This window comes from Macaca nemestrina, chromosome 7 (genome assembly GCF_043159975.1).
Source record: "Macaca nemestrina isolate mMacNem1 chromosome 7, mMacNem.hap1, whole genome shotgun sequence".
Taxonomy (NCBI): Eukaryota; Metazoa; Chordata; class Mammalia; order Primates; family Cercopithecidae; genus Macaca; species Macaca nemestrina.
In genome coordinates, this window is record NC_092131.1 from 129,421,729 (window position 1) to 129,437,178 (window position 15,450).

Genomic DNA, 15,450 nt, shown 5'->3' on the forward strand with positions numbered 1-15,450 from the left:
TAGGAGATGGCTGCTTGGAAGTGGGAGTTAGGCTGGAGGGAAAGGGTGCTGAGGATGACTCCCAGATTTCTGACTTAGCGGTTTGAATGTTGGCTCTCGTTCACTTGTGCTGCCATTAACAAAGATAGGGAAAATAGTAGGAGAGGAAGGGAAGGAGTAAAAAGAGAGCTAAATTGGCCAGTCGTGGTGGCTCATGCCTGTAATTCCAGCACTTTGGGAGGCTGAGGCGGGCGGATCACCTGAGGTCGGGAGTTCAAGACCAGTCTGACCAACATGGAGAAACCCCATCTCTACTAAAAATACAAAATTAGCTGGGCATGGTGGCGCATGCCTGTAATCCCAGCTACTCCGGAGGCTGAGGCAGGAGAATCGCTTGAATCCAGGAGGCAGAGGTTGTGGTGAGCCGAGATTGTGCCACTGCACTCCAGCCTGGGCAACAGGAGCAAAACTCCATCTCAAAAAAAAAAAAAAAAAAGCGAAATTGATGAAGAGGTTGAGAGGTAGAGTGAGAATCATGAAAAGTAAATTTAATTTTGACGTGTTGACTATGAGGTATCTAGCAAGCAGTTAGCTATGTAGTACTAGAGCTTGGGAGAATGAGTTTGAATACTTCCCGAGGAGAAGAAGGTCCAAAAGGCAACCATAGGAGGGTGGTTGAGGAAGAGGAGGATGTTGTTGGATGACTGCTAAGCCAGAACATGGGTTAGTTCTTCCTCTTGGGTGTTAAAATCATCTAGGATAATAAGCAGCTTTGGGGTGGAGAGGAATACTGGGCACCAGGATCCAAAGTATTAAGTAAATAAGGTCAGGTGCAGTGGCTCATACCTGTAATCCCAGCACTTTGGGAGGCTGAGACAGTTGGATCACTTGAGGTCAGGAGTTTGAGACCAGCTTGGCTAATGTGGTGAAACCCCGTCTAATTTGTAAACATACAAAAATTAGCCGGGTGTGGTGGTGCACACCTGTAATCCCAGCTATTTAGGAGGCTGAGGTAGAAGGATCACTTGAGCCTGGGAGGTGGAGATTGCAGTGAGCCGAGATCGTGCCAGTGCACCCCAGCCTGGGCAATGGAGTAGGACTCCATCTCAAAAAAAAAAAAAAAAGTGAATAAAGAAGTGATCAGGAAGCTGCAGAGGGTTGTAACAAGGAGAGCTGGAAATTTAACAGCTGGGTGACATGAACCACAGAAGAAACGTGTTTTATTACTTGGTGGCGGTGGAATGGATGACCCAGAAGCAGCCCTATATCTCAACCCTGTGATGTGGGAGGTGGCTGCCTCTCAGAGCATGTTGTAGGGGAAGTGGTGTGTGGTATTCCTGGGGAGAGCCAGGCTTTGGTTAGGGAGGAAGTAGAAGAAGCTGAGTAATTAAATAGCTACACAATAAGATCTCAGAGGGTTTACAAGGTGAATGATATGTAGTACCTGTGGTCTGGTAGAGAAGAGGAAGCAACATGTATAAGAATAGAAGTACAGGACCAGAAGTGAGCAAAGGGGGTTATATATTGGGCAAAGTGACAAAATATGGTAGAGATATGACATGGTGGATTTCCCTGGCAATAAGATTGCCAAGAAAATAGATTCCAGAGGCAAGCAAGCATGTGTATGTATGTGGGAATTTAATATATGATCAAAGAAGTACTTCCAATCAAAAGTGAAAAGATGTATTAGTCAATAAATACGTGAGGATAACTGGTTATCCAATTGGGAAAAAAAAATTCTTTACCTCATATCAAACTCAAAAGTAAATTCCAGGTATTAAAGATCTAAAGATGAAAGACCAAGTGTTAGGCAGAAATGAAGGACACTATTATTAAAATTTTAGGGGTAGAGGAGGCCTTTCTAAGTGAGCAAACAAAGAGACCATAAAGGAAAAGAGTCATAGCTTTGACTGCATAAAAATTAAAGCAAAAGAAAGCATAAGGTTAAAAAATAAAGGATAAAATGAGGCAGATATTTGTAACAAGTCAATAAAAGAAAAATAACTCCCCCCCCCCAAGACGGATTCTCGCTCTGTCATCCAGGCTGGAGTGCAATGGTGCGATCTCAGCTCACTGCAAGCTCCGCCTCCCAGGTTCACGCCATTCGCCTGCCTCAGCCTCCTGAGTAGCTGGGACTACAGTCACCCGCCACCATGCCCGGCTAATTTTTTTTTGTATTAGTAGAGACAGGGTTTCACCATGTTAGCTGGGATGGTCTCAATCTCCTGACCTTGTGATCCGCCCACCTCGGCCTCCCAAAGTGCTGGGATTACAGGTGTGAGCCACTGCGCCTGACCAAGAAAAATAACTTTAAAAAGTAAAGAATTTGGCTAGTAGGTGCAAAGAAAGACTTGAGGCCAGGAGTTCAAGACCAGCCTGGGCAGCATAGAGAGACCCTGTCTCTACAAAAAAATAAAAATAAAAATTAGCCTGACATGCTGGTATACGCCTGTAGTCTTAGCTGTCTGGGAGGCTGAGGCAGGAGGATCACTTGAGCCTAGGATATTGAGGCTGCAGTGAGCTATAATGGTGCCACTGCACTCCAGCCTGGGTGACAGAGCAAGGCGCTGTCTCAAAAAAAAAAAAAAAATTAAAACTTAAAATTAAAAAAATACAAATTGAAATTGAAACAATTTTTGTTTTGTTTTTTGTCTTTTTGTTTGTTTGTTTTTTTGAGACGGAGTCTTGCTCAGTCACCCAGGCTGGAGTGCAGTGGCGCGATCTCAGCTCACTGCAAGCTCTGCCTCCTGGGTTCATGCCATTTTCCTGCCTCAGCTTCCCAAGTAGCTGGGACTACAGGCACCCGCCACCAAGCCCAGGTAATTTTTTTGTGTATTTTTAGTAGAGACAGGGTTTCACCATGTTAGCCAGGATGGTCTTGATCTCTTGACCTCATGATCCGCCCGTCTTGGCCTCCCAAAGTGCTGGGATTACAGGCGTGAGCCACCGCGCCCGGCCTGTGTTTGTTTTTTCAAATCCAGCTGGCAACGGTGAAAAAGAATTGAGATGGTCTAGTGTTGGAAAGATGTGGAGCAATGGGCCCATATATGTGGATTTGGGTATAAGTCAGTACAGTAACTTGGAAGAGGAATTTGGCAGTATCAAAACCAAAACTTTCATATCTGTGGCCTAGCATTTCCACCTCCAAGAATTTATCCTACAGATATCTTTCACAATTGCTTATATACATATATATGAATATTTGTTTACTAGAGCATTGTTTATAATACTAAAAACTTAGAATAAATGTCCATAAACAGAAGAGAAGTTAGGTAAGTTAATGTATATATCCTCATTGGAATTCTATTCAACATTTATAAATAAGGATGTAGATCTATATGTATATTGACATTAACAGATCTACAGCTCATTTTGGTAAGGGGAAAAAAGTTACAAACTAATAGTATTAGGATCCCATTTTTGTTTTTGTTTTTTGTTTTTGGGGTTTTTTGAGACAGTCTCGCTCTATCACCCAGGCTGGAGTGCAGTGGCATGATCGCTCGGCTCACTGCAACTGCCACCTCCCAGGTTCAAGTAATTCTCCTGCCTCAGCCTCCCAAGTAACTGGAATTACAGGCGCCTGCCACCATGCCTAGCTAATTTTTGTATTTTTAGTAGAGACAAGGTTTCACCATGTTGACCAGGCTGGGCTCAAACGCTTGAACTCAAGTGATCCACCTGCCTCAGCTTCCCAAAGTGCTGGGGTGACAAGTGTGAACCACCGTGCCCAGGCCCATTTTTATTTTAAAAATTAATAAATTTATGTATTTACAAAAAATTGGAAAATTGTGCAAACTGTTATAACTAAAGTTATCTCTTGAGATCTAGAATTTTAGGGAGATGTTCTCTTTCCAGTGGGGATAGGATTGGGAGGGGCAGATCAGTTTTAAAAGTAGGGGGAAATAGAAAATTTTTAACTACAACTTTTCCCAAAAAAAAAAAAAAGAGGTGCAACTTTTACCCAAAAAATATGTGATGGGAATGAGAGGAAGGAAGAACATTCAGGATTCACCTGTGGGCTGGAGAGAGTGATACTTCCAAGTAGGTATTAGTAGTCTGTGGAGGGTGAAGAATCTTGGGACTTGCAGGAGGAGGTACCATGATCTAGACTGAATTCAGCAGCACTAAGGAGAAGGCCCCAGCTCAGGGCAGCTGGCTTCACAGACTCCCACTTTGTTGGGATAAGAAGTTTGACAAGGTTGGCCTTGACTTCTCTCCTAGCCACACCAGTTCACTTCCCAGGCTTGGAATACCTTTTCTCCTCTTGGTAGCCTGGTGAATACCAATTCAGTGTTCAAGATCCCACTCAGAGGTCCCCTTCAATGTCAAGCCTTCCACCTTCGCTGGACGTGGCTATTAAATCTACCATAGCCCTTATCACAATGTTTGTGATCATTGTTTGTGTTTATCTCTCCTGCTAGATTGTGATCTCCTCAAGGGCAGGGACCAGGGCTTGTTTTTCTTTTTAACTGCCCCAGCACCTAGCACAGTTCCTAATGCACATTAAATGCTCAATATATCTTGGTTAGAATGAAGAAATGACTGGGAAGTGAATGATATAATGGGCTTTTATTAGGCTGAATATGGGGGAGATGAAACCTGAATATGATGTTTATAAAGGTGAGAGGGGGAAGAGAACAAAGTGGGCATGGGAACAAACTTTGGCACCAGCCTAGGAGTGTACCAGGGGATATGGGGGCAGAGTAGACATTAAAGAGTGGGAAGGTGGCCAAGCCTGGGTTGCCTTTCTTAGTTTCCAATCCAGAAGCAAAATCAAGTACCACTTTATAACCGAAACCAATGTGTTTTTTTTTACATACTGCTAGGATTCTGTGAATCAAACACATTGATACGATAGAACTGTTTTGATTCAGGAGGGAACAAGGGTAGTGGAGGGAAAGGCTATTTTGCACTGAGGTAAAGATTGATAGTTTCCAGGTTACCCTAATAGTTATTAGTTACCCTAATACAGCAATGAGTTCTTCCTTTCAGAGAAGTGGAAAGACCTAAATCTTGGAATTTATGGATCCAGAGGTCTTCAGAGCAGTGTCTGAAAAGGCAGTTTGTGTAAGTCTGGGTGTCTTAGCATCGCCCACCCCAGTCTCAGGATTTCAGAAATACTAGGTTTGAGGATATAAAAGTAATCTCTACATTAACTACTTGCTATTTATGCCTGATTGTCACATAGCACAATCGTAACATTAAATATGCATTTTGTAAATTTCAACATCATTAATTTTTTCAGCAAACATGTATTGAATGACTGCCGTGTGTCAGGCACTGGGAATACAGAGACACTGAGATTGGTCCCTCCTGTTGAGGAACTCACAACCTAGGTGAGGAGCTAGACAAATAAACAGCATATCTTAAGATAAGTGTTTTGAAAAGTGTGTGTATACCTTGCTGCATGATTACATAGGAGGGTCTCTTAGGAAAGGGCAGGGAAATAACAGAAAAATTTCCTAAAAGGAAAACAGAGCTGTTTCTTAATTGGGAGAGATGTGGAGGGAAGGCAAAGTTTGTTTCAATTGGAGGAAGCAATATGTGCAAAGAAAAATATGGAGAAAATATGGCATTTTCTGGACAGAGTTCATTGTTCATTGTGAGAATTCCTGCACAGGAGCAGAAAAAGACAAGGCATTTTCTTATGATTACCCAGTGAATTCTGGACTTGATTCTGAAAGCTGTGGGAGCCATTGGAAGATTTTAAGCAGAGATTGTCATGCTCCTATCTTCATATTCTAATATCCCTGAGGATAGTAGATTGACATGGGTATTCCTGGAGGCAGGGGAAGATTGCCTGGGAGATTTTTTTATAGTCATCCAGGTGAGAAATTACAAGAGGCCGAATTAAGGCTTTGGCCCAGTGGGGTTGGGAAAATGGCGATGTGTTAAGAGATTATAAGTATTGTGTAATTGTAAGACTTTTAAGAAGTCTTTTTACTGTTGTAATCTCAGTGCTTAACACAATGTTTGAGCTAGCAGACAGTCTGTGAATGTTATTTTGAGTTAATGAACTTGTGATCTACTCAGTGAGATGGAAGGTGTAGAAGAAGGAGATTTCTGGTGTAGGTAAATAGATGGGGCTGTTATCAAAGTGAGAGAGAGGATCAGCCAGGAGGAGGAATGAAGAGTTAGGTTAGTCTTGTGTTGAAGATTCAAGTGGCGTTTGAGACATTTGCGTGGAGGCATACAAGTCTAGAGCTCCAGAAGAAGAGCTGGCTTGGAAAGATAGATTTGGGAGTCATTGGCCTGCTGTGGGAGTGGATGGCATTGTCTAGGGAGAGTGTAAGGGAAGGGAAAAAGAGAAGTTTGGAGCCTTGGACACCCTGGGTAACGCTAGCACATTGGGGTTGGTGAAGGAGAAGTAGAATGAAGAAGCATATTCAAGGAGTTAGAAGGAAAACCAAGAGAGCACTGTCCCCTAAGCTAAGGGAGTTTAGTTTCAAGAAGGTCAGGGATGTCCGATGCTGTCAAGAGGTCCCAGAAGGAGTGAGTGGTTTCTATGAGCTCTCTGACAGCAGGGATTTTTGTCTGTTTTGACCACTGCTGTATCCCCAGCACTTACTATGTGTCCCCTGGCACATAGTAAGCATTCAGTAAATTACTGTCGAATGAATGAATGAATTGAAAAGAGTCCCTTGAATTTGGTTACAGAACCACAGGACTTTGGTGAAGCCATTTTGAGAGAAGTGGTGGTGAAGGAAGCCAGATTATAGTGGATTGAGGAATAGATAGGTTGTAAGGAAGCAGCTACGAAGAGAATACTAAGCATAACCAACATCATGAGCACTTACCATGTGCCAGGCCCTGAGCTAAGCACTTTACATGTGTTAACTCATTTAACCTTCCCAGCAGCCTAGTTATATAGGTATTATGACCCCCATTTTACAGTTGAGGAAACTGCAGCTTAGAGAGGGTAAATAACTTGCCTAGGGAAGGCCTGCAGCTAGAAAGTGTTAGAACCAAGATTTGGATCCAGATCTGTCTTCCTTTGGAGTTCAGGTCCTTAGCTGCCTAGGCTACATTTCCTCTAGAGTGTCTTTGTGGCAGGAAGGCAAAAGAAACAGTGAGTGTTTGAAGTGACATGCAGTTGAGACCAGGAAGATTGCAAACATTTTAATGCTGATGAGAGTTGAAAGAAATAATCTGAAGGCTTTGGGAAAAGGGGAAATAATTTATACGAGAGGAGACTGAGAAGAGATCCAGAGCACAGGGAAAAGGAAACCCCTTCCATCAAGGTGAAGGTCTGGGAAGGGGTACAGGCGGGTGTGTGTGTTGCAGATATTTTTGTCAGCAGGGAGAGGGGAAGAGGGTAGGGATAGTTGAAAGTTCTCTTCTGATTGTCTGCTGAGCATAAGGGAGGTGGTGATCAAGTAGACTTGAGGAAGGTGTAGAAAATAGAATGAAGCAAAGGTGGAGATAGAAGATTTTCAGGGTAGCATCACAGGCCCAGCCAAGATAGAGACCATGATTTTTGCAGTGGTCCAATCCTGCTCTTTTGTGACTTTTCTCCCTTCCCTCCAGTAGGGTACAGTAGCCAGGGTCGGGGCACAGCCGGCAGATGTTAGATTGATCCAGGGTTGAAAGTTTTGCCCATTGGTTGTGACAGCAGAAAAGAGGCAGATCGCTGAGAGTATTGGCTAGATTGTGTTTGAGGTGATGGATCACTACACATAGGCCAGCAGGGAAGGAAGCAAGGATGAGAGAGGACTGAGAACAGAAGGGAAATAGAGGGGTCATAGTACTGGAGTCTGGAGAAGGTTCAACAGTAGGACTTTGGTGGTAGGAGTGTCCTTGTTCTGAGAATTCCATGTCCGGAGATGACCTGTCTGTGATTAATAAGGCTAAGGCAAAATTACACTACAAGGTACTACAGGGGTAGAAAACTACCAGTGATGTTTATCTCTTTACTGAGGGGACTAAGGAAGGGTGCCAAAGATACTTTTTTTTTTTTTTTTTTTTTTTTTGAGACGGAGTCTCGCTGTGTCGCCCAGGCTGGAGTGCAGTGGCCGGATCTCAGCTCACTGCAAGCTCTGCCTCCCGGGTTTTTACGCCATTCTCCTGCCTCAGCCTCCCGAGTAGCCGGGACTACAGGCGCCCGCCACCTCGCCCGGCTAGTTTTTTGTATTTTTTAGTAGAGACAGGGTTTCACCGTGTTAGCCAGGATGGTCTCGAACTCCTGACCTCGTGATCCGCCCGTCTCGGCCTCCCAAAGTGCTGGGATTACAGGCCTGAGCCACCGCGCCCGGCCGATACTTTTTTTTTTTTAATTGTAAACATTTTCTACTGTTTGGTAGTACTGTTTGATTTTTTTTTTTTTTTTTTTTTTTTTTTTTTTTTTTTTTTGAGACAGAGTCTCAGTCTGTTGGCCAGGCTGGAGTGCAGTGGTGCAATCTCTGCTCTCTGCAGCCTCCGGTCTCTTGGGTTCAAGTGATTCTCCTACCTCAGCCTCCTGAGTAGCCGGGATTACAGGGCACACCACCATGCCCAGCTAATTTGTTTGTATTTTTAGTAGAGACCAAGTTTCACTGTGTTGGCCAGGCTGGTCTCTTAACTCCTGACCTTAAGTGATCTGCTCTCTTCAGCCTCCCAAAGTGCTGAGATTATGGACCTGAGCCACCACAGCAGGCCTGTACTACTGTTTTGATTTTTTAATTTCAGTGTACCCAAAGAGAAGAGTAGGTCTACATGAAAGCAGGGAGACGAGTGAGCTGCAGAGGTAGGAGGCTGTGGTCCTGGAATGGGACCCTGGAGTGTATTATCTGTCTGTGGAATCACAAGGTCTTAGATCTGAAGAGAAGTAGCTGGAATCTGGTCCCACCCTGCCATTGTTTACAGGGGAGGAAACGGGAGCCCTGAGACTTGCTCAGCTTGGCAGCAGCAAAACCAGAACCAGAAGCAGCCTGTCCTGATTTCCCAGCCCTCTGGTCTGTTTTTCATGCTGCCTCCTAAGCTCTGGAGGCTCCTCAATTTCCTGCTGTCCCAGCTGGACTCATAGCACATGTGCTCATGACATTGCTGGCTGACCGGGCTGTTTGCCATACCGTGCTTCCCACACATCAGTGCTTCTCAGTGTTCAGGTTGTGGGCGGGTGTGTGTAGAGGCAGCTGTACTACTGTCCCCTGCCTATTTCCTGCCCTCTTCATAGCCAGGCAGAGTAGCAACTTGGAGGCGGAAAACCACAGTGGTGATACCCTATTTACATCATTTTCAGTGACCTAGTGTCCCTGCTGTTTTGCCAGCTCTCGTGTTGCTGCCTCTCCCAAACATCCCTCTCATAATTTGTTTAAACAGCAGCCATGCTCCTGTATATACGTCTTTCAGCCCAAACCCAGATGAGTCACTGAGAGAACTTCGGACAGGGATTCTTCACCATGAGATTATTGGCGGGGACTGGAAGAATTGTAATTCTGGAGAAACAGCCTTTAAATTAGGGGCATTGTTCTGGGGGAAAAAAGTGCTTTCCTATTCAGCAGATCTGGGGGGAGTCTGTGACTCTCCAAAAGACTACAGATTTAGGGAGTACAGTACAGGTGTGTTTTAGAAAAATAAATTTTAAAAAAACGAAAGATTAGGTATTTTTCTGTCTTCCAAGTAATAGTTCAGATAAACCTGGTGTTTGTGCAGCCTCTCTTGTTTTGTCATGAGGGCAGCGAGCCACGGTAGTTGCATATGGATTAGTTGTGATTTCTCCTTATGTGGCATGCTGAGCCCCAGTGGATTAGAACTAAAGCTCAGGACTTTGGCTGTCTTTTGGATGGCTGCCTGGGTAGATATGCAATGAGCTCTCCACACAGTGATATTGGGGCTCCATGATGTCGTGGGGTTGGGAGTGGGGACAAGAAGGCAGAGGATGGGGTATAGTTTTTCCTCACCCTTGCTCCTAGGTTAAGTCCTCATTGGTCTCCCTGTAGAGTCTCCTGTGGAGATGGGTTTGTAGCCTGTCTGCTTGGATGGCCCTACAGACTCTGCCTTGAGTGTGGTCTTCGCCTTGAAGGTCTGCTTGTCCTTTGTGTTGTAACAATGTAATTTTAGGGTTTGAGAATGGAGTTGTGAATTGACCTGGCCCAGAGTTGCTTCAGATTCCCTCCTCTTTGCAGAATGGAGGCAGGTATTGGTGTGGGGATCCACGGTATTTACTGATAAAGGAAAGAATGTGTTTATTCATGATGGTAAGAAAGAACCCCTTATTGGCTTGCTTCTTGGCAGACCTAAGAGCTGAGATACAGCCATGTGGTAGTGCTCAAGAGGTCTGAGCAGGCTTCCTTGAGATGATCTGAGTGCTTGGATTCCCTCTGCCTGGAGATGGGTAATGTTTGAGATTCCAATTTGGTTCTGAATTCTCTCTCGTTGCCTTCTGCCAGGCCATCCTATCTCTGACATTGTAGTGCCATAAAAAGTCATGGATGTTGTGTTGCCAGTGGGATGAATGTTTCTCCAGGAAAGAATAGAATAGAGAGGGGTTCATTAAGTTAAGGCTTGGGGCTATAACATCAGAGCCATCCTGAAAATCACAGGGAAGAACCAGTAGGAGGGTGAGAAGAGACAGTGTATTCATATTTGGCTTGGCATTTTTTCTGCATAGGCAAGGGTCTCTAAAGCTATATTAGGTACTACGTTGGCTCATACTGGATGACCATTCACTGTTAGGGCAAAATCTACCTTGGACAGAGAACCTGTTTGGGAAGAGGAAGGAAGGAAGCAAGATGGACTGGTGACCCTGACCTTCTCTGAGGTATCAGTTGCATCATTTCAGGCCTCCTCTGCATGTGAGATCCTTCTGTCATCTACTCCATTAGCTCCTAGGCTTTTGCAAAACTGGAAACCCTTCATCTGGAGCCCTCAAGAGCAGTACTACTTAATATGCCAATCTGCAATGAGATAAGAAGCATATGTACCAGAATGTAAAACTGATCTCTTCTTCGAGAAAATCTTGGCTGGGCGCAGTGGCTCAAGCCTGTAATTCCAGCACTTTGGGAGGCGGAGACGGGCGGATCACAAGGTCAGGAGATCGAGACCATCCTGGCTAACACGGTGAAACCCCGTCTCTACTAAAAAATACAAAAAACTAGCTGGGCGAGGTGGCGGGCGCCTGTAGTCCAGCTACTCGGGAGGTTGAGGCAGGAGAATGGCGTAAACCCGGGAGGCGGAGCTTGTAGTAAACTGAGATCCGGCCACTGCACTCCAGCCTGGGCAACAGAGCGAGATGGAAAATCTTGTATGAAAAAATGTTAGAACTAGACAGTGTGTTCACTCTGACATAATTGATTTACATTCAGGCTTCATGTAAGTTTTCTATATAGTGACCAACCAGTAACACAGTTTGCAAATTGGCAGCTAATCTGTAGACCACACTGAGAGTAGCATGCTCTAGAGCTGCCTCTCAGTCGGAAGCAGTTGTTGAGGTCATGGAATTGTTTGTTTGGTACAGGCCAAGGGCAGCCAGAAATATAGAGCCCTGGTTAAGAAGAGCTGTCACCCAGAGCATTCAGACATGGGTCAGGGTGGCTACTGAGGAGAAGAGGGGCACAACCAGAATGAAACAGCTGAACAGATGATCAGGCAGTACCTACACCAAGGGTAAATGCCATGTCCTCCCTTTACCACAGGCGTATGAGCTGGGGTACTAGAGCTAGGCCTTGGTTTTGCTTGTTGCTTCTAATGGCAGGTTGGCCACACCAAGCTTACCCTGTCTTCCCAGGAAAACGGCATACACCTGAGAAGAATGTGTTGGTTGTCTCTGTAGTCACACCTGGATGTAACCAGCTTCCTACTTTGGAGTCGGTAGAGAATTGTAAGTATCATCCTGTTCCCTGTCTTAGAAGAGCAAGCACTTGTCTGAAGCTGTAACTCTGGATGGCCTGGCCTAAACTGCTGATGCTCGGCCTGGAGTCTCCCTTGACCATGGGGACCGAGGGTCACCAAGTGCTGAGAGCCATGGAAGATGAGTTTTTCCTATGCAGAAACTGAACCAGTGCTAAAGGTTGGCTGTGGAACATCGCACTGGCTCTTCACTGAGTCCCACAGGACACCTACCTGCTGGACAGAATACATTTCTATTTTAGGAAAGTGTATACTTTGCTAGTTTTCTCTAATAGACCGTTCATTGGGGAAACAAGGGGTTCTGGTCTCTTATACTGAGATGAAGTTAAGTCATTAGTCCAGTGACCGCCTCCTATCTTCCCTGAGCAGCATTTGGGGACTTCTCAGTCTCCAAAGTGAACATCTGAGTTTTGGCTTCTTCCTCACATTCTTGGAGGAAGTAGCTGAAGCACAGAGGAAAGGGAAAGGAGGGTGATTACAAAGGCATTGGGAGCATTGCATGCTGCACTCCCCCCTGCAGGCATCCCTGTTCCCTTTGCCAGGAGAAGACTTCCTTCATCTTTCTGCTGTGGAAACTGACCCATGAGGTAGGTGGTGCTTTGTACAGAACTCCGCTCCAGCCTGACTCTTGCTGTACGTCATCATGCAGGGTCTACAGAATCACTGTGGTGACCACCCTCCCGCTCTGGCCCCAGACCAGCCCATCCTATAGCTATCTTGCTCTGGGGACATCTCCTCATTGAAAGATTTTTTAAAATATATGGTTTTACTTTTTTTTTTTTTTAATCCAATGATTTATAGAATATCTGGTCTATAATCTGAGAATAGAAAACCTTAACCAACTAAATGAGTTCATTTCTGTCATTTCAGATACCCTGACCATAAATGATGACCAGTGTTTACTCCTCTCTGAGACTGTCTGGGGAGCTCTCCGAGGTAACAAATTAAAAGAGAGAGAGAAACGATGATGTGGGAAGGTTGGTGTTGGTGGAGTTCAGTAGCCCAGTCCCTGCTCACTGCAACCTCTGCCTCCTAGGCTTAAGCAATCTTCCCTCTTTAGCCTCCCAAGTAGTGGGATTATAAGTGCCTGCCACCACGCCCAGCTAATTCTTATATTTTTAGTAGAGATGGGATTTCACCATATTACCCAGGCCAGTTTTGAACTCCTGAGTTCAAGTGATCCACCCATCTCGGCCTCCCAAAGTTCTGGGATTACAGGTGTGTGCCACCTCGCCCAGCCAGGAAGCTTTCTTTATGGGGACAGTTGGCGTGTTTTCCCATCTCTGTGGAGCTGTCCCTGGAGGTTGACAGGTTTTACCCTGTGCAGCATCAGCAGCTGCTGCTGCTGCCTTAGTCAGGGGCTCTGGGAAGCAGTGTGAGAGTGTGCAGGCTGATGCTCTAGGTGCCAGCAGGGGACAGGTAGCTGGGGGACAGGGGGAATGATGCTACCACAGACATTGCCCGTCCAGCTCTTGCTAAAGATATGTAATTGGAAAGGTATTTTTTAAAAGGAAAACTATAACAAAAGAAATAGATACATGCAAGAGAAAAGATAAATAGTAGTGAAATATTTAGAACTACATTATTTCTGGAGAAAATGAGTTTACTGGCTAAACTGTCAGCCCTTGCCCTTCCTCTGGGTTTACTGAGAAGGTATTTGGTGCTTAGATACAGACTTAGCCAAGTACCTCTCCCACTTTTGGTAAACCCTCTGCTGGTGAATGATGAGGGAAATTCTCTCGGAATTCCACACCTTGCTTTGGTTTGTCTTCCTTCCCTTTCCCCACTTCTATGCTTGGAACAACAGCATGCTGCCTCCCCTTCCTGCCCTCTTGTAACTTTGGTGCAGGTGCCGATGGTAAGGGAGGACCTCGGACTCCAGAATGCTGGGTGTCAGAGTCAGAGTGGGGAGAAGCCAAAACAGTACACTAGCAGTCTGCTCAAACTAGGTGCTGAGTGACTGCTGAAGTCTCATGGATTCTTTCACTTTGAAATTGGGGACTCTGATAATTTTTCCTGGGGTTTCTGCAGTGTTTCCAGAAGAGGGTCCCCAGCTGTTGAGAACATACAATGCTCTGGATTCAACATACCTGTGTGTGGGCCTTGCTAGACTCTAGGAGACAGTGTCAGTGGACTAGGGGAGTCCTTCTGAGGCAGTTGCTGTCCCCCACACCTCAGCTCCCTATAGCTGGGTCTCTTCTCAGTCTCTGAAGAGGAAGAGTGGATGATTTTTTTTTTATTTTCTAGGTCCAGCCATGAACCCAGGCTCCTTGGAAACCCAAGCTTATGATCACTTTCTCACAATTTATTCTGGGACCCCTTTTCTCAGCTCTGTCAGCTCCTGATAGGGGTTAACTATGGAAAGCCTTATAGGCTGTCTTGTCCCTGTGTCTGTCCTTATGAATATATATCTTGGCCTCTCTTCTCAATATTCTTGTCAAGGCACAGGAAATATAGATGAGAGGTATGTGGGTTTTGAAAGTTAGTGTGTTGTAAGAAGGGGCACTAAAACCCTTACTCTGACATCTCCCAAAATGAAATACAGAGTAAAGATGGATACTGGCTTCCTAATATCCCCTTTTCATCGGTGTTAAAAATTGTCAAGCCTACACTACATCCATTTTCACTGTGTACCCAAACGTTACGCTCTGCTACATTGAGAACCTTCCAAATAGATACACCTCTTTCTCCACTCCCTGAGTCTTTACTCTGCCTCTCTACTTCTTCCTAGGTCTGGAGACTTTTAGCCAGCTTGTTTGGAAATCTGCTGAGGGCACAGTAAGTGTGGACCCTCAAAAAGGGCTCCTTTTTCATCTCCGGGGTTTGATCCCAATGTTGAGAATCCTAGAAAAATCTTGTTTTGCCTTAGGATCCTGGTGACTTGAGATAGCCCCAGTAGAAATGGAAGAGGAGATGTGGGTGGAAAACTGGTTTGGTAGATTTGGTCTGTTTGGAATCACTGTAATTTGGTTCCCTTGAGTCATCATTTAGTCATTTAGTCATCATTTAGACCTTGGGGCCACACTGCTTTGAAGAAAATAAACTGTGTTAACAGGAAAATCCAGAATTTTTAGGCTGAGTGGTGTATGGGACAGTTGTTTTAGGCCGGCGTTGGACAATTGCTCTATGGGAAGGTGGCTGCTCATGGTCATTTATAGAGGTGGGGGACATTTGGGGAGACAGTGACCCTGAGAACAGTCAAGATTTGCTTTTTAAGAATCCTGGGAGAGGTATCTTCATCTCCCTGTGCCCCTGTAGTAAGCTTCCTTTGAATCTGACATGTTCAATGTTTGTTCTGCACAGTTCTTTATCAACAAGACTGAGATCGAGGACTTTCCCCGCTTTCCTCACCGGGGCTTGCTGTTGGATACATCTCGCCATTACCTACCACTCTCTAGCATCCTGGACACACTGGTACCCAGGCCTGAAGGCCTTCTTCACACTTAAGAGTTCTGGGGTGATGGAGCAACGGACAGACCAAGTTCCAAATTCTTAAAGAGTTAGAGAGAGAATGTATGGACTGGGCGTGGTGGCTCACGCCTGTAATCCCAACACTTTGGCAGGCCGAGGTGGGCGGATCACCTGAGGTCAGAAGTTCGAGGCCGGCCTGGCCAACATGGTGAAACTCCGTCTCTACTAAAAATA

General features: G+C 45.2%; 1 protein-coding gene across 1 annotated transcript in view; it reads left to right on the forward strand.

Annotated features, from left to right (window-relative positions):
* LOC105487378 (hexosaminidase subunit alpha) overlaps positions 1–15,450 on the forward strand; it is a 36,138-nt gene that overhangs the window by 8,795 nt on the left and 11,893 nt on the right. The window contains exons 2-5 of the mRNA XM_011750829.3: positions 11,684–11,776; positions 12,676–12,741; positions 14,537–14,583; positions 15,109–15,219. Coding sequence (XP_011749131.1) covers positions 11,684–11,776; positions 12,676–12,741; positions 14,537–14,583; positions 15,109–15,219 — 317 coding nt within the window. The remainder of the gene's footprint in view (positions 1–11,683; positions 11,777–12,675; positions 12,742–14,536; positions 14,584–15,108; positions 15,220–15,450) is intronic.